Here is a 24,980-nt window from a genome sequence, read left to right as displayed (position 1 = left end):
AATCATGACAATCTAGTAGGTGGTGGCACTTTTTGTCTACTTTAGAGATAAGCTCAACAACACTTGTTTATTAATTTAACATGAATTCAAAATTACTAATACCTGCCGCCCTAGCCATTCTTATAGCTTTGAGAGCCTAGAATAGTTTGAATTGTCACGCTTACAGGAGTGTGATGGTTAGTAGTTGTGCTGGCAATGGCTGTGCTAGCGGGAGCTATGGGTGGTGCAAGCTGTAGGGACGTCCTGACAAGGGCCCTGGCACCTTAAGCACTGACACCCAGGGATCAGCACACACGCACACGCACGCACATGCACACACACACACACACACACACACATTCATATATACACACATGCACTTGCACCCACCATACATAAAAAACTTTCAATTTATCGGCTGCAGTGGTGATCTTGGGTGGTGGGAGAGAAGCCTTGGAGGTTCCTGACGATTGGGACTGCTGCCCTCTGTTTTTTGGCTGTGAGAGGAGGCAGCAATCCCTTACTTGTCCCAGAGTGGGATAGGGTTGAGGAGAGTTGCTGACCCCACCCCACTCTGTGATAAGGCATCAGTGATCGACACTCGGTCCTGGGCACTTGAGGACTTATAACTGAAGCGCCCAGGTCCCAGGCTATCGGTGAAGCTCCCCTCCTCTTCCCCATGATTTTTGTTCCAGTCCTGAAACCAAGATTAGAACCCCAATTTCTGGATATAGGTCAGTATCAGCAACCCAACCACATGCTCACATCTCCGGTGATGTGTTCTTGAGGTAGGCAAAGGCTAAGAATTGCCCAGGGTTGAGTGGGTTTTCTTGGACATTGCAAATGGTCAACTGTACCCCTTGATACACTTGTATGAATTAAGGTTGCCAATGTACGCTTGTGAGAGCTCTGAAAACTGAAGTCTTGTAAAGCCATACAGTCTTCATCCAGTGCCCTGTTTGTGCATCAGACATGCGTACCTGTAGAGGCCTTAGCTCTTAGGAACATGAAGTGAACTCATTTGGAGTCAGTTGAGGAATAGCACACGTAAATGTACTTGATACATGATGCTGCATCTTCACCAATGATTTACATCTATATTTCTGTGATATTGATTGCTTGTTCCATTAATTTAGTTCCTTAAAGTGTTATCTGTTGCAGTAAATGTGTCACCATGTAGCTTCTTTAGTGTGCTTTTCTCTACAGATGTGCAGAGATACTGATACCTCTGGAGTGATATACAGTTCAGCGATATTAGTTGGGAGTGGGGGAGATAGACACTACATATCATCTGGTTGGCTTCCATCATTTGTAACACTAGTTCTAAATATCTGACAAGGTCCTATATTAATGATAGTAGTATGGGATTGAATCATGCTAAGAGACGCTCAGTCATATTTAGTCCTTGCACAGTTGTGTTCCTGTGGCGATGGCGTAGCAGGAGAAGCAGCACTTGTAAATGAGGAGTGTTGGTGCATTCACACTGGACTAATGAGCACTCTCTTTCCTTGCAGTTGTCTCAAGAGTGGCGTAGGGGATGTGGCTTTTCTTGATCACATATCAATAGCCAAAGCCACAGGTACAGTATATATGCATGGATCTGCACCGTTGTGTCTGATGGCTTTGAGTGTTGCGTTGGAATTGAGGCGGTGAGGCAATAGATGAGACCATAACTGGTACGAATAGGGCTACCCCAGGTCCTGTTACCTGCAGACACTTGAGGACCTCTGACCTTCAATTAGACAGAAGGAGGAGGCAAGCAGGCCTTTGTCTTCTTGTGCCACGGTAATTGATTCCTTAATATCCCAGAGGTTCGTTCACAAAACTGTATTTTGTGACCTACGTTCACCACTTACCACATCACAATGGTTTTTGCTTCTTACATTCCTACTTAATCAATTTCTAATTGTAGTACAGTAAACAGCCAAATTTATCCTTCTATCGTGATCTCAAAATCTCATCCAAAGATCCATCCTTCATATTCTCCGTGCAAGTTTTCTTGTGATAACACCGCATTGCAGGCAAATATCTGGCTCAACATGAGGTGTTCTTTAGAAAAGTGACTTCTACAAAGCATCTAAAAAGCTCTGCGATTTACGCATTATGCTATGTTTGCATCACATCCTTCTTTTCATGAACACTATATTGCATCTTACGCCCTCAAGTGTGGTTTAAGATCTTAAGTATTACAGATGACCTGTGCACACATGATAGTATCAACAGTATGAATTGCTGTCAGTTATAAAGAACACAATTACAGCAGTCAAATGGCATTTTCTTTCTTTGTGGTTTTATTCGGTGATCAGATGCCCAGCCAACCTGTGTTTCGTCAGGGTGTAAACCCACGACTTCTTCAGGGCTAATGGACAGATGGTCTGAAAAGCGAAATTCTCTCAGCCAGTTGAACTTCCGTCCCGGCTGAATAGGTAGGTAGAAGGACAATGAATATATTGAGGTAAATACCAGAACAGGAGCACTTTGGTGTTCCTAGTATGGGGCATCGGCGAGTACGCGTGTCTTTAGCAGTGATTTATGAGCCGATAATGATAAATTACTCAAAACCTCTAAAGATGGTAATTGATATTATTTCTCATAGGTAAAATAGAAGCATTATTCGACGAAAGCGCTTCCCAGTTTAACAGTGATTTTAAAGTGTTTTGATTAGCATCAGAACAGGAACAAAAATTATTTATCAACTGACGTTTATATAACGGGAATGGTGAAGACTGGCCCTATTCAAGTCACAATAGAGACTGAGGAATAGATGATCTTAAGTTTAGAATTATTTGTATAGAATTCAGTCAGGAAGTGCAATAACGTATTATTGATACCCTAAGATTGGAGTTTAGACCCAGGTGGTTCCTGTTTACTTTGTCAAAAGCTGGTCAGTAATTGAGACAAAAAGTTTAGCCCCATTAGAATAATGGTCACAATTAATCAGTACATTGAATACCATAATATTATCAACAGTGGATCAACCTGGACGAAATCCAGTCTTTATAAATCACAACAGTCCCTTTTTTGTGCCCATTCTGATATCTGGCCGATAAAAATTTGGAAAATAATTTGCCATCAAATCCCAAAAGCGTGATTCATTTCTAATCTCTTGTAGCCAATCGCAGGCCTTGTTAATAAAGTGGTTCCAAGAATCCGGAATGAACCTCAGAATTATATATTTTTGTAAACAATATACCTAAGATACCCTTCCATAAAGTGGGGTCAGCTCTAGGCACTGTGATCAGATACCATTTGGGCAAGGAACCAATGATGGACAACTAGAATTTGTTCACGTGAATACTTCGTTCTCAGCTCTTGATATCTGGTTGTTGAGCCATGGTGCACCAGTAATGTTATCTGTCTGGCGAGCAGTATACAGGTTTATTATAAAAAAAATCACAGACTTCAAATGTGATATCGTAGCTGTAACGATTGATGCAGTGGCTCATACCTGAATTAATTAGCAGCCAAAAGCGTCTTGAGTCTCTTTTTTAATAATTTAAACTAATTGTAATCCTCATTGTAATCCGACACCTTATCCCAGCCAAGATATAAATCTGAAAAGTGTTTGTCGCATGATGCCTAAGACCTCAGTTACCCTTCCTAAGAACCTAGGTGGGCCTCCTATGTCCCAGGTTCACTGTCTCATCCAGAATGCATTAATTGAGAGTGAGCCTCTTGAGAATCGGAACCCCTATTGCTCGCACCCTCCTGGTATCGCTTTCTACATATGCAGAATCATCTCTCTACCTCCCCTGAACATTTATAGACCCAGTGCTATAAAATGTAATGAAGAGTTATATCAAATGTTCCTCCTAATCTGGAGCACCAAACCAAATTTTGTGCATTGTCCTAAAATACATTGTTTACGTAGTCAACATCACTTGCCATGTAGATGTCTGCTACCACCAGAAAGCATCCCTGATATCAAATTCTTACACTCTTTTGTTAGTTTTCACCGTTTTTTGTTATTGAGTGATATGTGGATGAGTGGTTAGTAGAAATTTCCTCTGTCTGTACCTAGTCATTTGTTCGATGTAATCCCACCATATGGCCTCTCATATCTGCACGCTGGCTGGAAATCCTGATGATACCTTTGATTGTTTGTTGTCTTGTGTCTCTGGACCTTAGATGCGGAACTAGAACAGTATGAGCTCCTGTGCCCCGATGGGACCACGGCCAGTCTGAGTGCGTACAGGAGCTGTCACTTGGGTCGTGGCCCTGGCAATGCCCTTGTCACCAGGCGGAACTTTCAGAGGACCTCCAGGAAGTTCCTATCTACAGTCCAGGTAAAATGACTCTACAAATGTACCAGAAATCAATACCAAAAATGTCAAGGATTCGCCTTGTTCAATCACCTATATTAGGAGCCTGGCTTATACCTGGCAAGGATTACACTAATACAGGTGATTGAACCAGGTGAGACCTTGATGGAAATGTGACTACAGGCTCGTCTCGTCGCTGTGGGACCTACGCAGCACTAATTGGTGTTTCTTTATATAATTGAACAGACACCAAGTAGGTGTATGGTTTCTATCGAGCATGCAGAGGGCGCGAGGACCAAGTGCAAGAAGGAAGGTAGGATCATTAAACCCCAGCAAACGTCCGTCTTATCTTTCCCAAATTTTAATCATACCAACTGGAGAATTTAATAAAACATGATTTCCTACCAGCCACGTAATGTTACCGCATTAAGAACGCCTCCAGCTCTTACGTTCCATTATTAGTGGTCTGATACTATTCAGTGTTCTCCTGTAACTCACAGGGAGCAGCACGCCCCGTTCTGCAGCCGAAAGGGAGAAACCCAGTGATGAAGCATGAAACCAAGGGGTAACCCTGGTGGCTGAGGGTTGTACTACACAAAGCATCTGCTTTTCCAAAAAGGAGGACTAGCCCATACATTAGAGTGGGGCTCTCAATTTTGATTTTGAGGAAGAGCCCTCTTTTTTAGCACCTCTTCTCTCCACTTTTATGTTAATATTCTGTAGTACTAAGTCTATTTAAATATTTCTGGAATAAAAGGTATATGTCAGTTTACAGCTTAAGATGGGATATTGTCTCTCAGATACAAATGCAATTACACGTTATGAAACATTACAAAACTGTGTGCATAGTTCCTGGTGTTCTCTATTCTGTTTCGTACCACATCATGCCCTCCCACTGTGACATGCCCTTAGGTGCCCCCCTTGCCATAATTCCTCTCCCGACATGAAGATCCCAAGAAACGCGCCCTGCCTTGTTACCTCATCCCTACCCCGAGTTTATCGTTGTGGAGGTACCTGTGCTTTCCTGTGACATGATGGAACAGCATACTCTTCCATCTCCTTGCTCAGCCAGCACATCTGGCTCGCTGTCATCCTCTTATAGTAGAGGTCCATCTGTATCTCCACTCAGTGGACATATGAAAAAATGAAATAAAGAAACAGGATGGAATTTCGCTGTCTCTGCAGTGATTTATGAAGTTCTGAAGAGTGATGGAATAACGAATTGTATAATTTCAAAGTTTAAGATGGTCCTAAAATGGAGAAAATGGATAACTTTATAACGAGTGTTTAATATGAGGGAAGTTTCCCATATAGCAGTGCGACATAAGGGTGCGCCAGTTTGTGCCCAGATTTTCCGCTTTTCCATCTGTATCTCCCCCATCACCCAACTCCCATTTTGAGCCTAATAAAGGACTTGCTCTTTGATTGTTATACACATGTTGTCTTGTGGTGCTCCTGACATGCATATCATGTTGCAGTGATCCTGTCATGCTTTATTGTATTGGTTAAATGCCTCAATAAAAAAAAGTTGAAAAAATGAAACATTACATAGAACCCTACCACTACAGAATTAATATTTCAAGAGGTAAACAATAATCCATGGCGCACGGTAAAGGATGTAAGATTTTAGGCAGTGCTGCTGTTGCATACACTGTCTCTGATTCAGCTCTACAAGGTTTGTTTTCACATCTGTGGGTAACACAAGTGATCTTACTTCAATGCACCAACACTTCAATGTGAAACACAGTTTTTTGTAGCCCCCCAGAACCCCACCTAATACATAGTTGAAATGGCGTCAATGCTTTTGGTTTACTAACCGTCCCTAAACAGGGATACAGGGACACCATGGTGAATAGAAACAAACCTCTTTTGTTCTCGTCAATACCACACACACACACACACTGAACTAAGAAAAAGACACGTAACCAAAATGCGTGTTTATTTCAACAGGTGCACTCTGTTGCTTAACAAATGTAAAGCAACCACATAGAATGCAATTAAAACATTATAAATATATGTTGCGAACAATGACAATAAAATGAGCATTTTTACAATGGTTAAAATGTCATAAAAAAACCTAACACCCTAAAACCTACTGCTATGCGCTATGCTAGGAGAGCATGGTGTTGTTTAACTTGCATCTAGATTTTCTTAAGGAGAATCTGGTGCAAAGGACATCTCCTGAAAAGTGGTCTAGTGGCAGTCCTTTTATATTATGTCCTATCGAAAATAGAATCCCAAACATCACCTGAGGAATGTCTGGGATAACCAATGAGCATCAAGATGCTTGTCCAAGACACATTCTTTTAAACAAATACAGTAGAAATATGACAATTCAGACTACACTGATCTGGCTATTGTTCTTCTTTGACCTTGAGCTTGAGATTGAGATAACAAGGTAATGGTTCCAGACTGATGCTGCATCAAGTGTCTTGTTGATGTCTATGTCTGAGTGACTTGACACTTTCACAGGTTCTTGGAAAGACAACATCTGCGTCAAAAGCAGACATGTTGATGAATCTGCAAAAATACAGAAAATGAAGTCTTGGCCTACTTAGAATGAAGTCCGGCCTTAGAGTCTGTAGGTCACTGCATATATGAGGATCTGGGATAGGATTTATAAACACTAACTCCCTAAGGAAGTTTATACTTTGCACCCTTGTACAATATGGACTGCATGCTTACATACAAGAATGCAAAGCACAGTATCAAGGACTGCAGTCAAAACAGACAACCAAGAACACGGAGTAACTGGGGAGTCTAGTAGGTTTAACCACTACGCTACATAAGGGATTTGTAGTTTCACATATGTCCTATAAATCCATCCAATCATATTGCTCCACTACCTTTTTACTGCATGGCAAGAAAATATGACATATACAGGTACAGCTGCATGGAGTTACTGAAAAGGGGCACTGACAGCTGAAGATATCGGTACACCTGAATAAGGTATGGAAGAATGCAGGGACACCTGATTGTATACAGAAGCGCAGAGGCAGAGATGCTGACTTGTGCAGGGATGCCTGAAGGTATACAGATACACCTGGACAGAGATACTGAATGATAAAACGACACCCCAAGCTTTACTGATACCTAGACAGAGATACTGACGGATGCAAGGATACCCAAAAATATACCAATACACCTGAATAATATACTGAGGAATGCAAGGACATCTGATGGTATACAGAAGCGCAGGGGCAGAGATGCTGACTTGTGCAGGGATGCCTGAAGATATACAGATACACCTGGACAGAGATACTGAAGGATACAAGGACACCAGAAGATATACCAATGCATCTAAATAAATATACTGAAGAATGCAAGGACACCTGCTGGTATACAGATGTGCAGTAGCAGAGATACTGATGTGTACAGGGACATCTGAAAATATGCAGCTACACATGGGGAAAAATACTGAAGCATACAAGGACACCCCAAGCTTTATTGATGCTTGGGCAGAGATACTGAATATATTGAAGAATGCAAAAAAAAGCTAATGATATACAGATGTACTAGGGCAGAGATTTACTAATACAAAAGAGTAGTGATAAAGAAGATTGTAAAGACACCTGTAAACATACAGGTGTACAGGGACAAAGAGAATGAAGGGTGCAGCTAAACCTGAAGATATACAGATGCCCCTGAACAGAGATACTAAAGGATGAAAGGACAACGAAGGTACACCAGTACACCCGAATAAAGATACTGAAGAATGCACCTGCTGATGTACAAATGCACAGGTGCAGAGATACTGTAGTGTGCACTGTGCAGGGACGCCAAAAGATACACATATACACAAGGACAAACATATTGAAGGATGCAAGGACACCGAAAGCTTTACTGATACATCTGGGCAGAGACAAAAAAGGATGCATGGACACCTGAAAACATGCAGGTGCAGAGGTGCAGAGACGATAGCATGTGCAAAGAAACCTGAAGATATTCAGATACACTTGGAGAGGGATGCAAGGTCACCCGAAGGTATACTAATGCTCCTGGCTGAAGATATTAAACAATGCACCTGATGATACATAGATGCACAGGGCCAGAGACACTGAAGAGTGGAAGATGCTGAAGATATACAAAACACCTGAACAGAGGTCCTGAAGAATGCAAGAACACTTGTAGATAAGGACGCCTGATCAAGCATAAAGCGAAGGGCACCACAATACTGGCCAGAGTGTCACCGTCTTTCTGTGCGGATTCCCCGATTATAAACTTCTGACATAATCTACTGTTTACAAACCTTTGCCAAAGCAGGCATTACTGGAATCACATTGTTTTTCGTCTTGCTTTGCAAGATTGCAGCATAGTGTAGCCACCTTAGGGACAAACATCCCTGAAGGCAATTCCAGCACGCCTGTCCTGTATGGTCGATTTGTTATACGGAGTGTCTCTCCTGAAGCTGCATCCCCCAGGTAGGATCATCATTACTACCTTGATCACCAATAGACTTTTTATGACGTCCCAGCGCCCAGGCAGACATTTATTTCATTTGTGATCAGGATCAACATTCAGGGCACAAATGTTGATATGGTTTGTGCATTTTTTATATATTTGTTGTGGTTATGTTTTAACTAAGGTATGACATGTGGTATAAACATTGAAGCGAATCTTAACCAAATGTAGTCACAATGTCTACCCGCACTTAAGACCCTCCTCTTCTCCATACGCCTAACCCTTGAATGGTCCTCCCTAAAGAAAACCTCTGCTTCTCTCTTCCATCACTTGATCCGCATTGTATATAGTTGTATTGATGCTTAGCCTGAACTAGTGATGTCCCAGAGTGCCACTGTAATTGCAGGCTTCGACTATGATTATGCACTATGTCCCTCGGTGCATATGTAACGGTATGTCCATGCATCGGTAACCACACACCTTGGCATGATATTTTGGAATCTAGGAAAGATGCTGCATTGTCCTCTGGTGTTAAATCTGTTCTAAATAAATATCCACAAATAAATCAAATAAAAGTATGGTTATGAGCTGGCATCTCTAAGTGCAACCATGATGCATTTTCAGTATGGCTTCTATTACCTAAAACAATAAAATTGTACTACACATGCATACACATGGCACTGGCACACACTGATAATTCCATGACTGACCAGACGTTGCCTCTTCCAGCATCTCTTTGGCCGGAAGGGGAAGGCGCAGACTCGCTTCAGCCTCTTTTCATCATCGCCATTCGGAGGGAAGGACCTGTTGCTCCGAGACACCACCCAGCACCTAGAGGTCATAGCGGAAGAGGAGGACATCACAGAAACCTTGGGGCTGGACTATGTGGCTCTACTGAAGGGTCTGGGACATGAGGGTAAGATGATGAGGACCGGTGAGAAAGAGATGAGCGTGCACAGGGATCACTAAAAGACTAAGAAAGAGCAAGAAATGGAAGAGAAGTGAAAGGAAGACTTAAACATGATATGAGGGTGGATGAGCAAGAGTAAGAAAAGGGAAGCGTGATCGAACAAAGACATTTTTTAGGAGTAGCAATGTGTATGTGGATTGAGTGGTTCACGAGGCATGGTCTTTGGGGATATATTCTGGTATTTCGTTGGAGGTCTCACTCTATGAAACTGAGAAGTCTGAGTCATCTGTTCTTGTACCCTGCTGCAGGGAGCTCTCTGAGCAACAGCGTGGTGCACTGGTGCTGTATCAGTGAGGCCGAGCTACGCAAGTGCGAGGCGTGGGCCTTGAATATCAAGTCTGATCCTCTCGTCTGTACCCTAGCATCATCCCAGTCTGGCTGCATTGAAATGATCAAGGTAAGCCCTAGTGACACGTGGTCCATATCTAAGGTTGCATTCCCATGCATGCAGGTTAACTCAAATGTGCATGACAGTGCATACATGTAAGCATGTGCGCTTAGAGGACATGGCATGTGAAATACCTATGTGAACACTCAAGACAATTATTTCTTTTTCACGTTTGTGTGTGAGTATGCAAGTCTAATGCTCATCACAAGTGCAAGGTTAAGTATGCTGCGTCTCCAATTAAAATGAGTGGCTTGTGTGAATTTAGTATACCTGGTGTGTATACTTTTATAAATCACACAAGTGCTGGTGTGCATTTGTGATGAATTTGGTAAATTTTGAGCAATCCTGTTGTGTGTCTTTACTTCTGAGTTAGCAGTCAAAGACCTGGTTCAGGGAAGGTGGTATATACTAGTAAAAAGAATGCAACAATAATGTGCGCCACGTGAGACTAAACGTAATACTTGATATAGTACAAGTAACTTGAGCTTCAAAATGGCAGTACAACCCATCGTCGATAACTGTAGATAATTTCTATGCGACCCTCAACCCATGTTCATCTCTAAATCTAAAGTCTAACCTCTTGCTCTCACTTGAAGGGGGCGTTGCTAGATTTTTTGTTCTATACCGAATGTCACTGCTCACCACTGAATCTGTATCATGTATTCATGATTTCTCTGCCTCAGGGCTCTGTATTGAGCCCCACTCTATTTAACATCCTTATGACCCCTCTGGCGACATTGGCAGAGTCCTATGGGGCCCGGATCGTCTCTTATGCTGACGACACCCAGCTTCTGTTCACCTGCCGTAAGAGCGAAGAGTTCGATGGAGAAAGGATCCGTGAGTGCCTTGGGGCTGTTTTTAATTGGTTCCAACTCAACAGCCTCAAGTGCAACTCGGATAAATCCGAAATACTATTCTTCGGATGCCCATCGGAACCAGATTGGCATGGATGGTGGCCTGCTGACATGTTCCCTCCAACTCAGTCATCTAAGTGGGCTAAGAACCTGGGAGTAAAAATTGACAATGAGCTTTCGCTCAAATCCCAGGTTTCTACTCTTACGGGAACATGTTTCGGGATCCTCAGAATGTTGCGTAAGTTTTTTCCCCTTCTATCTGAGGAACATCGGAGGATAACTGTGCAGGCACTTATAGGATCCAGATTGGACTATGCAAATGTTCTATATCTGGGTCTGCCAGAATATCTCCTTCAGCGTTTGCAGGTGACCCAGAACGCTGCTGCTCGAGCGATCTTTGGCCTGCATCGTCGCACTAGTGCCTCTAACCTTCTTCTATCCCTCCATTGGCTTCCTGTACGGAAGAGGATACTGTTCAAGGCCATGACCCTAGCCCATAAGGCCCTGCATGGTAATGGTGCAAAATATCTCCAGAAGAGGCTGGACTTCTACCGACCTACACGATCCCTCAGGTCGGAAACATTGGCTCTGGCTCGGGTACCACGTATCAAAAGGGCTCGTCTAGGCGGCTGGTCCTTTAGATTCCTTGCCCCCCAGCTATGGAACTCTCTACCGGTGTCCTTGCGGACTACCTCGAACTTGCTTGCCTTCAGGAAGGACTTAAAAACTTGGCTGTTCTCTGGTTAGTCCGCTTCCTCTTTTAGGCTCCTGTCTTTTTACTGTTATGTTCTCCAGTTCTTTCTTTAGGTCTGGAGCACAAAGCGCCGGGACACTCCTTTGGAGTAGCCGTTGCGCTATAAAAGTCCCATTTTAACATAACATAACATAACATATTGCAAACAATCAATAAAAACATTTGTAAAAAAAAAGAAAATGGCAGTACAGTTTTTCATACGTGATATCGGTTCGCTCAGGTTGGTCGACATTGCAAGGGTTGACCCAATCCACACTGTACGTAGAACAGTCATCAGAGGATTTGGGGTTGTATTAACAAGTGTATAGAAGAACTGAACCATAAGCTAGGAATTAGGTTGGTCAAGCAAATAGAGCCAGGTAAATTAAAAAAACAGGGTACCATAATAAGGCATGGCATCAATTATAAGTCAAGTCAGATATGAACGTAACACCTCAGATCTATTGACAACATGTGGCATAAACATTCTAGCTGAGGTCCCAGCCATTGACATGTTCTGGAAAGGAAAGCCAAACTCCATAGAAGTTTGCTATTTTGTAATGAACTATGTCAGCCATCTTCTCCGTAGCGTGAATTGACCACAGTTGGATCCACTGTAAACTAACTGGGGGTGGCTCAGGCACCTCCTGTAATGGGTAATAGACTATCCAGCTGCCAAAAACGTGTGGGTCATAAATGTACCTATTGGAGTCATCAGAGGATACTCACTATCTTCACCCAGATAACCCAGCCATAACCACAGCGGGTCGAGAGTAAGAGAGGCGTCTGTGATATCTGACATTTCTTAGATCAGTTAGGACCAGAATTCCCAAACCTTATGACAATACCACCATGAGTGAGATATAGGACCCCTCATACCGCTCTCTTCCGACCAGGTGTCTGATAACCCAAGCATCGCTTTCAGTCACAATGGGATGAAATACCGGAGCATTCAAATTTCAAATGAATTTTCATTATATTATCAGCATATGGACGATTTCGATGCTTTAACACATACTATGTCGCTCATATATCTGTGTTCAATTCCACCTCCCGCTGATCCATATAAGCCCGTGTTAATGGCTGTGTGTGTCAGCCCAGCCGGTTGTAGAGGATAATATTGCCCTTAGCTGTTCTTGCCTCTATGAAGACACTTTTATTTGTGACTTATCTCTTCATCGCTTGCATTTGCATTTATTTTTTATAAATTGAGAGTGAATTGGTGATGGAATGGAAATCCCCACCAACATAGTATTTTATTGTTAGGGAGGTGGGGTTTGATATCATTCATGTACCTTTGTTTATTGAGTATTGCCATGGACAGATTTTGGAATAAGGTCATCTTGTCTCCCTTCAACTGGATACAATCAAGGGTATGAGCAGTGCTGCAAATGTCCTCTCTAAGTTGAAGAAATGAACACTCGTCAAGAGTCATATCTTCTTTCAATTTGGAATGCCAAGAAAGCCCGATGGGTGTGGTCCAAATTTGATTCAAAATTATTGGCGTCCTATAGAAAACAGCAAAACGGCTGCTGCGCATGTGCTTCCAGGTCTACATTCAGTGCAGCCCTGATGAATTCCTGGATGAAGCTATTTTTATGACGTTTTCTATTTTTGCCATCTCCGATTTCCTCCAGGAGAAATTCCGGTTGATGTTCCAATTTCGTAACTCGTTCTGATAGTTCTCATTGGATATCTGCTTGCTCCGCCAGATTCTTTTTGCCTTGGTGTAGCCACGTTTTGGCCTTTTTGAAGTGAGTGATCCAGGTCTGTTAATGATTCAGTAAAGCCCGGTCACAGTCAACGCTGTCCTTTCTTTATTGAACTTGTGCATAAGGAGTCCAACATCGCCTTTCGTTGAAGGTGATTGCATATCTAGCATTGGTTCCGACACAAGACTTGCTTTCTATGAATGCAAAAATGGCACTCCCAAGGAGCAAAATTGTACACATACTTTTTGTAACTATTGAGTGACCCAAAAAGAAGACAGAGTGAGAGAAAAGGACTTGATCAAGGACCATAGGAACACACAACCACCCACGGCCACCTCCAGTGAGACTCCCAAACTACGCAGCGAAGCTTCAAAGAAGATCTTAAACAGCTCTGTTGGCAGCACTGCTGCTGGAGAGCAAAGATATCACATACACTAGTGGGAGGGATGCTCCTACTGCAGCCCACAGCGTAAGCGAGAGGCAATGCCCTTTTCTAAGACTATATTTATTTCACTACAATTCGAATGTGCATGCAGTATAATAGGATGAGAGAGAAATGGGCAGAAAAGCTAAACAGACAACTGTCCAGTATAGAGTGATCTAAAGAGTTAGAATTTATCAAAACAGTTAATAAAATAATAATAATAATCCACATTTGTAAAGCGCGAACAATCACCCGTAAGGGTCTCTAGGCGCTGGGGGCCGTCGGGAAGATTAAGCAAGCTATTGCCCAGAGTCACATGGTGCTGGGCTAATCTGCCGCCCACGTCGGGGATCGAACCGTGATCCACAGATTCCAGAGTGAGTCGCCCTGGCCGCAGCACCACACCTCTTCCACCATGCATGCTTTAAGTTAAAAAAAGTTCAGTTTCCTGCAGCCGACATATCCTTTCCTGGTGGTACTGGATAAGATGTTGCCAGGAGCGAATGATTGCTGCCCAAGATGTGATCAGGGTGAGGCTGCCTGGTGGTGGCAAAATTTGAGGATCCATAGTATCAACTATTTCAGAGAAAACAAATAAGAAACTTGAGCATACCCCAGCAAAGGTCCAAAAACAAAAGTCTATACTATAGTTGTGACCTTAAGGAATAGGTGAAATAGGTTTTCAGGGTTCAATGTAAAAACAATAGGGGCTGATTCACAAAGGTAAACGTACACTTTTGTGAAATATTTTTGGGGTATTCACAAACTTCAAATTCAATTTTACTATTAGTAATTTTACGACTGCAGACAGTCCACAGTTGGGACAGAGAACTCCACACATAAGACAGGACAGGCCTTCTTAGGACTTCAAAAAACATTTTGCAAAAACACAGACTGCAAAATACAGACTGTAAAATCTTGACCCGATCAAAAGAGCTCCCTTTGTCCTGTATTTAATTGCTACATCTATCCAAAGTCAGTTTCCACATAATTCAGGAAAGGGCTAATTTACTTTTTTATGCCAGTCTCAGTTTATTTTAGGTGATGTTGTTTGTGGTGGGTTACGTGCAGATAGATTTTTTTGTAGTGGGAAATTATATAAGGTGTAATTCTGATAGTCTTGTTTTGCAAAATCAGCCGTTTTTCAGACTCTTGTAGCCAGGAAGGTCATTATTTGTCTTGCTTTGGAATTTTGGGAATATGATCCAGAGTTGGGTTCCCAATATGTAGGGACATGTTAGATCAGTGAGTGCAAACCCCTGTACACTTCTTCAGTACCTGTCCGTAGATGCAACTGCTGTTTAATCTCAAAATATGCGTCTTTCTGATTCTTTACGTTTTAAAGGTACTTTTACCATTATACATGCCACATGACATACCGGTCTGTCGATTATTTTAAATGCAGAGATTCTGAGGAAAACTCTCTCGGCGTAAATGCTACAGTGTATACGTTATGAGTGTGCTCTGTTCATGTAGGCTCTAACAGACCTGCGGATCTTCAATTTGTCCACAATGTAGTTGTCTTCATTACAAAAGGGGAAAGAAGATCCTACTCAAATGCCAGGACAAGGAAGTGTGTCAAAAACAATTTCCCCAATGTGACTTTTTTTCCCCCCAGAATAACGAGGCAGACGCCGTCTCCCTGGACGCCACACATGCGTATATCGCGGGGAGGTGTGGCCTGGTTCCTGTGGCTACAGAATATTGGGGTAAGCATCAGAACCCAAGATCCAAAATTCCTACTGTTTTACAATATCTTTGCTAAAAGGAACATACGAATGTGCACAATTCACACATACACTGCACCCTTTATTCTATTTTTAATGTATTGTGAGGTCAACCAATATCTTTCTTTAGAATTAAACTAATGTTATGTTTTCACCATCACATTTTCATCCCAGCAGATTGGCAATGTCAATGCATCATTTAAACATGCTTCACATTGTTGTGTGTGTGTCTTCTACTGGGCACCAGCAGGGTGTGCAAGCCATGCTATTCACATCTGTGGGACAACAGCCTGGAAAATCAAAACCTGTTTTTCAAAGCTCTGATATCTGCACCTGTAAACATGGCTCGCCCAGTCCCCTCGCCTTGCCCTGCTGTCCAGAGATCCCAGGGAAGTGGTGGGAAGGCGGGCATTGTTTCACAGACTCCCCCGGTGCACAGAGACTCTGGGAAGATGGTAGAATGAGATAGTGACTTGCAGTATTTTCCAACATAACATAACAACAAGAAACATTTTAACATTTGCAGTTCATGTCAACGCAAGCACATAGGAAAGGTATTGAAATGTTGTCTTTTAAGTTGGTCTTGAAACAATGAATTGGAATGAATGCTGGGGGAGTGTCGAGTATTTCCACGTTAAGTAAATCTTTTTTGTAGTTGGTAACTTAGGCTGTCTATAAGAAGCAGATAGTCTGCAGTTCAAAACTCAGTGAATTACTTTTCTTCTAAATAAAGATTTTACACAGAAACAATAGAAATCCATATTTCTAGGTGTATAAAGTTCAGTAAATTAGTTTTCAGTCAAATAAAGAAAAGCTGAACCAAACCACAGAATTGTTTTCATCTGCGGTGTCTAGTAGCTTTGGAAGCAGATTATGTGCATTTTCTTTTATTTAATTCTAGCCCAAACAAATCCCAAACCATCGAGTAACTATGAGCAGTGGGATCTGCTAACACAATACCCATGACCCAATGGCCCACATGTCAGCTAGATCCTACCAGGCAGACTGAACAAGGTCATCAACTTGTCCACCAATGACTGCGTGAGAAACTGAATGCATTACTTGATAATCCTCTGCCCAGGTCAAATGCACGGTCAAAAACATGGTTAGACCATGGTCATCCATGACTTACCATGCCTAAAGTTTGGACAACGTGACTTGTCCATAAACCAAGGCGCAATTGATCTGGTACACATACCATGCATAGTTTGGAATAATGTTGTCAATGACAGAGCAAAAGAGGGGAAACCAGTGGCTGCACGCAGAAATCTACTCTGGCTACCAAAGTAATTGGCCTATTTTCCCGGAGACCCAGTATTCTCCTTTACTGCTTAAATTTGCAAAAATTAACTCCATCGTGATCAATGTCCACCCTAAAAAATACAAATTAGTAGGTGTGTCATGAAGACACACTCTGCCTAAGCAAGTCAAACCATCAATAAATGCAAGAGGATAAAATAAGGAAGATGCAGGACTACAAACTGTTGGATCAGAGAGCTGCCATGACCGGCCATCTCTAGGACCTTTCCTAGAAGGTAGATTACCCTGGACTCTTTGAGGCACATCGAATAACCTAGCGACTGGATAGGGCTGAAATCATCCAACGGGTACTGACTCTCCTGTAGGCCATTATGATCTCTCTATAAAACCTTTATATTAAACTAAGACTAGATATCACACATGCACTTCTTGCAGTACAAAGAGGGCCTAGAAGTAATCATCTCAGGAAGATAACGTGCATACAAGTCACATGCAGAATTTGTTAAATAGATATTAGCCCTCGGAATCCAAGTAAATGCAATAGATAATGGGCACAATGATCAAAGTCCCCAAATTCCGGGGCAAAGCTCATCGTCCACTATTGTGCCATTATACAAACAACTCACACAATATGTCAGCAAGGCAAAGAATAGCATACAGTAAATGGAAACTCAGTCCATATGATTGGTTGGCATAATGTGGTAGATCAAGAGCTTAAGGGCAACAAAAAGCCAACTAACCAAGCAGCTCCAGGAAACACACAAAACAAATATAAAATAGTGCAGAATCTTGAGTTGTGGGACATGCCTGGTGACATGACAACTAGAACCTACACCAAACCCAGCCTTTCAATACCCCCACTCACAAAATCTTCAGTAGCACAATGACTCAACCCCTTGAGATTGGACAGGAGCCAGGGCAAACCTTCCATCCTCCCAAGGTCATAAAATGAGTACAGCTGAGATGGATCCTACTGCCAATGATCAATTAAGATTGTAGCATGAACCTTATGAATGGCCAATATTATTCTGTTGTATTTAAATCATAGCTACAGTTTTCTTTGCCCTCCAGAAGTGTGACTGTTTTATATTATTGTGGAACATGTACTAAAGCTCATACATGCATGGGGCTCTCCGACTTCCAAAATCCACAAATGATGCGTGCTTCATGCTGTGGACGTGTCTGTTGTGTCTCCTGATCTGCAGGTCCTGAGTGCACCTCAGCGCTTGGAAGTGCATCCGAGGGTGGCGAGTGGCTCCGTGTAACAGAAAAAGGTATGAAGAGTGATCAAAGTGACTGAAAAGGGGTGTGAGGATTCCTTAAGTTGCACCAGCTGAACACGAGAGGTGGATTTTTACCCACAGTCTACTCTGGGCTTTGGAAAGCAGTTGATTTAGTATAATATCTTTGGAGTTCAAGAACTAAATATAAATGCAATGGGTAAAACAACTAATTTTCTTTAACAAAGTATTGAATTTTAGAGGGCATTTATCGATTGGCATAGTACAAATTGATTAACGAAATGCACCTTCTCAGCAGAACCTGCCCTCTCTAGTGTGGAATCATGGTCACAGCAGCATGAGCTCCTCCTGTCTGTGAGAGGACGAGATGAATCTCCTTCTAGCCTTCATGCATGCACAAGAAGCCATGATGGAGCCTGCACATCAATGTGAAATTCATTTCATCCTAGAGGACCATGAACTTGACATTATGTAAGCTTAAAATTACCCCGATAGTCCGCATTAAATTCCACGATTGGAGATATGAAAGCACTAAACTTTAAGCGTGACTTTGCCTCCACGTATGCCATGTCATTTAAACCAAGCTTGTCATGTTTTGCTCCCTCGCAAGCCAGGACATCCGCAGTTCACACATAGCATCTAATTACTTCTACACATCATGACATTTTCATCCCACAAGCTATTGAATTGGCACAAAAACCCTGTAGTGACTACATGAAGAATGAACTGCCTGCACATAATTAATTCACACAGCGGAGAGTGGGGGAACAATCTTGGGTGCATCCCCTGTTCAATGCACAACATCCAAGAGTGCTCCTCAGGTGTGCAGCATAGCGAAACAGAGATGTCAAAAAGGCGGCAGGCATTTTGGAATCTCTCTTCTCTTAAGGATGGAAGTTCTCACCTGCCAGTTAGGTGGCATGCTTCATCACATGGCTGCTCACGCTGATAACATCAGCCGTCGTCTTGGGCTGCTACCCTCCAGAAGTAGGAGAGCCCTTTTGATGTTCGGCGGCTCGAGGCCTATGATGGGGAGATGTCCTGAGGGTCAAGATGTAGCAGCGGAGGGTAGAATGCCAGAGTACTGTTAAAAATACCTAGCTGTGGACCTTATTGTTTGTGTTCTCCATGTGGTATATTTTGAAGAAAGGGGCAGAGTTCAACCCTCGTGGATGGTCAATATGTTTTTGCCCCTAACTATCAAGGGAGCCAATTACCAAATTAACATCCTAAGGAAAATCAAACCATTCCTGCCCCCTGTGGATTTTCAGTTCGCAGTACAATCTTTAGTCCTCTCCCAATTAGATTACGGGAGCGCTACTCTTGCTGGCCTACCCAAAGTAAAGCTGGCCCTGTTAAAGACCCCATTGAACTCAGCTGGCAGACTTATAACAGGTTCCATGATAATCAACCACTTTACTCCAGACCTAATAATCTAAAATGGCTCCAGTTTGAAGCTAGGATCCAATTGAAGACTGCCCTTTACCATAATACTCCTGTTTACTTGGCCAAAAAACTTTCACTGGAGGTGCTTAGCGATAATTTTGTTATCGCAGGCTATCTCTGGAATGTATCGCCCTGGTAGCGTGTTATTAACAACGTGTTTCTCCAGGGCAATACAAATTTCAGAGATAGCGAGGTTTTCGCCGTCTTGCAGGGAACATCGCTGGTTTTCCAGCGATGTTCCCTGCAAAACGGCGAGGTCGTATCAGCATAATCCACCCCAATGTTAGGGATAGGTAAGTCTGCATTTTAGCAGATGTTAGTTTTTTGGAGAAAACAGCGGTTTTCTCCCAAAACTAACGTGTGCTAAAATGCTGGGGCACCCTTGTAAATATCGCAATGTGAACATCAGCGATATTTACAAGGTTGTCCTACCCAGTGACGCCCACTTTGAATCTCATTAGAGATGCAAAGGGAGGCGTTGGGTAAAAGGGTGCTAACATGCGCTAATGCATGTTAGCACCCTCCTGTTAATAGGGCGATAGTTTTATCTCCGCTTTTTTGGCTTTAAAAGCCAAAAAAGCGGAGATAAAGCCCTTGTGAATATGCCCCTTGAGCTGTCTGGGGTTAGTAGTTCCTTAAGAAGTGCTAACTCCCTGCTTACTCCTTCTCTGGTTGTCCTTTGCTTTTCCCTTTTCCCATTATGTGTGACTTGCTGTATGTACCGCGCTCTGAAGCCCTGACTGGTCCTGTTCGCACCATATAAAACCCTGCAAATAAAACAAATAAATAAATCCTTACTCTGATGTGCTACTGCTGGCTTTCACCAGGTCCCAAATATAATTATCTATATGAAAAATGTAATTTTGGCTGTGAGTATGCTTAGAAAAAAAGAAGCCTGGTAATTGACATAAAGAAACAGTGATCCTTTGGGCACATCTATTGCTAGAAATTTCGTTAGGATCCTGAATGTCCCATGAACGGCTTATGCTTGTGAAACCAACGCAGAGGGCAGTCACCTGCTCCACATCAGCATCTCACAAATAACAGCAGGCGTTATTGCCGCGAGGAGATGCCTTATGGTGAAGCATGCCACCTAATTGGTGGGTGAGGGCTGCCATCCTTAAAAGAAGAGATTTCACAAATAGCTGCTGCGCTTTTTAACAAACCCACTGTTTCATTACCACACCTGCTGGGCATTCTTCGTTGGTCTGCCTTCACCTAAATCTTACAACTACCCATTTGCATGGCCCGCCATCAAAGACCTCATTGCTAATTCTAGCAGACTCCAAACAAACCAGTAAATTGCCTGTGCAAGAGGCAATAATTCACTCCTGCGATAGTAATGCCATTCCCTGCAACAAATCAATCAATCAATCAATCAATCAATGTATTTGTAAAGCGCGCTACTTACCCGTGAGGGTCTCAAGGCGCTGAGGGGAGGGGGGTGCCGCTACTGCTCGAAGAGCCAGGTCTTGAGGAGTCTTCTGAAGGCGAGTAGGTCCTGGGTCTGCCGTAGGTGGGCAGGGAGGGTGTTCCAGGTCTTGGCGGCGGGGTAGGCGAAGGATCTGCCGCTGGAGGTTGTTCGTTGGATGCGGGGGACAGCGGCAAGGGCGAGGCTGGCGGAGCGGAGTTGGCGGGTGGGGGTGTAGAAGCTGAGTCTGCTGTTAAGGTAGGCTGGTCCGGTGTTGTGGAGTGCTTTGTGTGCGTGGGTGAGGAGCTTGAAGGTGATCCTCTTATTGACGGGGAGCCAGTGTAGGTCTCTCAGGTGGGGGGTGATGTGGCTGCGGCGGGGGACGTTGAGGATCAGTCGGGCGGAGGAGTTTTGGATGCGTTGCAGTCGTCGTAGGTGTTTGGCTGGGATTCTTGCATAGAGTGAGTTGCCGTAGTCCAGTCTACTGCTTACGAGGGCCTGTGTCACCGTTCTTCTTGTTTCGGTCGGGATCCACTTGTAGATCCTGCGTAGCATGCGGAGGGTGTTGTAGCAGGAGGAGGAGACGGCGTTGACCTGTTTGGACATGGAGAGGGAGGAGTCGAGGATGAATCCTAGGTTGCGTGCATGGTCCGTGGGTGTCGGTGCTGTTCCCAGTGTGGTCGGCCACCAGGAGTCGTCCCAGGCTGAGGGGGTGGGTCCGAGGATGCGGATCTCCGTCTTGTCCGAGTTCAGTTTCAGACGGCTGCTCCTCATCCAGTCGGCGACGGCCTTCATTCCCTCGTGGAAGTTGGTTTTGGCGGTGTGAGGGTCCTTTGTGAGGGAGAGGATGAGCTGCGTGTCGTCGGCGTAGGAGATGATGTTGAGGTCGTGATGGCGGGCCACTTGTACGAGGGGGGCCATGTAGACGTCGGGCTGAGGGATGAGCCCTGGGGAACGCCGCAGATTATGTCAGTGGCTTCGGATCAGAAGGGTGGGAGGCGGACGCTCTGGGTTCTATCGGAGAGGAAGGATGTGGTCCCGTCGATGGCCTTCTCTTGGATTCCGGCTTCTTGGAGACGTGTCTTTAGGGTGCGATGGCAGACGGTGTTGAAGGCGGCTGATAGGTCCAAGAGGATGAGGGCTGTTGTTTTGCCGTTGTCTAGTTGGCGCCCGATGTCGTCTGTGGCGGCAATGAGGGCTGTCTCGGTGCTGTGGTTTCGTCTGAATCCGGACTGGGATGGGTCCAAGATGTTGTTGTCTTCGAGGTGGCGGGCCAATTGTATGTTGACGATTTTCTCGATGTCCTTCGCCGGGAACGGGAGCAGCAGTCATTTTATCACATGAACCAGGACATTGTCCACACATGAGCTCTGAAATGACACAGACATAAGCCCAGAATTTCCACTGCAAGTCATGAAGATTCACACACATTGGTTCCCAAAAATCAAAGTTCTGATGGATGCTTCTAACCACAGGTTCCTCACCTTTTGAATTCCTCACAGGCGCTAGATTGGAGCTGGAAAATTTCAAAGCATCTACTTTCTCATGCCGATAGGTGGCGGCATTGATTTTGCAAAGACCTTGCGCGGTCGCAGGAAGTGACAATACAGAGCTGTATAATGGCACCAACCCTGTGCGCTGATATCAGTTCCTTTCTTTCCACTCAATTCAATGCAGATGTGGAACTCTGATCCTGACTTTTCGTTGGTTGCTATAAACTCCAAAAATAAACAATTTTTCCAGACAATGTGCTGGGGAAAATGCTACCAAAGATTGTAGTCTTCAAACTGCACCACAAATGCAGGAAGTAGATGCTTGTCACGGACCCACACAAAGTATGTCTGATGTCTAGAGACTAGGCCTAACTTCAATCTTGTGATGAATGCGCTCTGATGCACAAGAAAGCCATCGACGAGCGGGAGACGGAGCTGGATGTCCCTGAACACAAGAACATGGGCATATCACTCCCCAAGCAGGAGAGGATGTGGTCCGTCGGCTAAACTGCCGACTTTGGTGCAGGAAACCAGAGTTCGAGCCTCGGGGTCGCGTCCACATCCTGTGATTCTGGGCAAATCACTTAATCTCCCCGTGCCTGAATGTGTAATGTAAATACGGTGCTCATGTAAAGCGCTCTAATACCTTCCGGTCGAGTTCGCGCTATATAGATATGCAACAACAACAAAAAAAGCAGCAGGACCGCTCCTGTTCTAAGTTCCGCTCCTACTCCAAGTCGCTGTCCTCAGTTAAGTTGAAGACAAAATTGAGAGACAAATCTCGCCACAAATGCAAGAAGTCGAAGAGGGATTCCTTACTGTAGCATCACAGCCAGTCTGTGGATAAATCACGCAGTTGGCACTCAAAAGCTCACTTTTGATCACCTGACTCCGAAACCATCGTAAAGCTAGTTCTGGCAAGCTCCGAGCTCCCTGCAGATAGATGTCTTCAGGTAGGCCATGATTCAGCTTTCTAGGACGATGCGGGATCCCTCTGGCGCGTCTTTGCACCTGATGGAGCCGCAGGGCCCTTATCAAACCTCTGCTGGTGGGTCCAGCCTCTGTGTCAACTGACCCTGCGGTGCCTCCATTGAGTCCTTTACCAGTGCCAGTCCACACCTCCAGCTCTGTGTTGGAGGCCTTGCTGATGGCAATTGCTCCAGTGCCAGTGGTGCATACTCCCAATTTGACCCTGAAGCCTGTCTCTAATCCGGAAGTGACGTCGGCTTTCGGCATGCCTATGTTTCTTTATGAGATTACCAAAGCGCATCTCCCATATTGGATGAACCTTACCCTCTTCTCCAACACCAGTAATATCGTAGGCTGGAGGTCCTGTTACATTTGGCTTCTGATGCCATTTAAGAACCTCAAGATGCTCAACTTGGTGATGGTGACAACACGGAGGTGGACATTTTGCTGACCCCTCTTTACACACATGTTGACCTCTCCTAAAGAAGCAGAAACAAAAAGAGAGGGGCCCCTTCACCTCACCAAAGGAATAGGGTACTCTTGACAAGTTGGAAGTAAGTTTATCCTTTGGGTACTCCGCACTTACTTTTCTATGTATAGTTAGTTTGGCCAAACCGTCGTGCGGACTTGCAGTGCCCTGTGTCCACCACTCCTCCTGCTGCTGCTGTCAGTTGATGGCCCCTCCCTCAAGACTCCGCTCCGGCTGCGGCTTGTTCATGTGAAATAAAGTAATAATAAAGCTGCTTTATTATCATTTTATTTGACATGTTTTTATCTGCTGGCTGAGGCAGTGCGGCGACGCTCCTCCACCATAACGGAGGCTCCGCCGCTGTGTGGTACTCCAATCTCCTGAATCTGAGCATCCATCCTCGCATCCTCCGGACGCTTCAGGGGAACCTAGTGTCTCGGCAGCACTGCCGGGTTTCCATTGGAATTTTTCACAACCTACACCTCCATGCATGAATATTGTGCAGCAGCAATTAAGTGAGTTTGATCTACCAGCTGAAATAGTGGGTGTCAAGGCGCCCATCTACCAAGTCTGTTTAATCTGGCTATTGGGTGTAGTTCATGGCCTGGTGTGGAGACCATCAAATTGACCCTCTCTGGGAAAAACTGGCTGATGTTTATTTTATCTCTGGCCCAGCAAGGTTTTGAAGTGGGCACAATTAACAAATACTTGTTGGCCCTCACAGACGTTCCATGTTTGCCTGACCAACCTTTGTTATTCAAGTCATCAATTGCTTGTGATCCTATTTTAAATAGACTCACATACATCTCACATACATGTTCAGATCCTGCACCCTTTCTCTTGGCCCTTGGGTTCTTGATGTGTACACAGTTGCTGACCAAGATTGCTATTAAGATGGCATTCCTCATTACAAACTCTGTGAGCTGCAGCCTTTGTCAGTGAAACCTCCATATACAATCTTCAATCTGGACAAATTGGTTCCATGAACTAGTGCCTCCTTTCTGTCAAAGGTGGTGTCATCCTTCCATATGGCACAGTCCATCACTCTCTCTGCCTTCTTTGCCTAACCTCACCCCTCTAAAGAGAAGAAGTTTCACATGCTGGAGCCTTGGACAGCTCTCAATTTCTACATTGAAGGCACAAAGGAGCACCGGATGGATGATCAGATGTTTATTGGCTTTGCTGGTGATAAAAAGGAGGTCTAGAAAGAAGGCCTTATCCTGATGCATCGTCATGTGTAT

The 24,980-nt window shown here is 44.0% G+C and overlaps 1 protein-coding gene across 1 annotated transcript in view; it reads left to right on the top strand.

The window, feature by feature from the left end:
• Nucleotides 1-24,980, top strand: part of LOC146783470 (serotransferrin-2-like) — a 157,512-nt gene that overhangs the window by 86,521 nt on the left and 46,011 nt on the right. Inside the window, exons 6-11 of the mRNA XM_085634023.1 lie at nucleotides 1,494-1,558; nucleotides 4,108-4,265; nucleotides 9,372-9,558; nucleotides 9,861-10,009; nucleotides 15,342-15,432; nucleotides 17,916-17,984. Of these exons, the coding sequence (XP_085490149.1) occupies nucleotides 1,494-1,558; nucleotides 4,108-4,265; nucleotides 9,372-9,558; nucleotides 9,861-10,009; nucleotides 15,342-15,432; nucleotides 17,916-17,984 (719 nt within the window). The remainder of the gene's footprint in view (nucleotides 1-1,493; nucleotides 1,559-4,107; nucleotides 4,266-9,371; nucleotides 9,559-9,860; nucleotides 10,010-15,341; nucleotides 15,433-17,915; nucleotides 17,985-24,980) is intronic.

Source organism: Triturus cristatus, chromosome 11 (assembly GCF_964204655.1).
Source record: "Triturus cristatus chromosome 11, aTriCri1.1, whole genome shotgun sequence".
In the NCBI taxonomy this organism is placed as follows: Eukaryota; Metazoa; Chordata; class Amphibia; order Caudata; family Salamandridae; genus Triturus; species Triturus cristatus.
The sequence above is the reverse complement of the archived record's forward strand: the minus strand, read 5'-3'. Positions and strand labels throughout refer to the sequence as shown.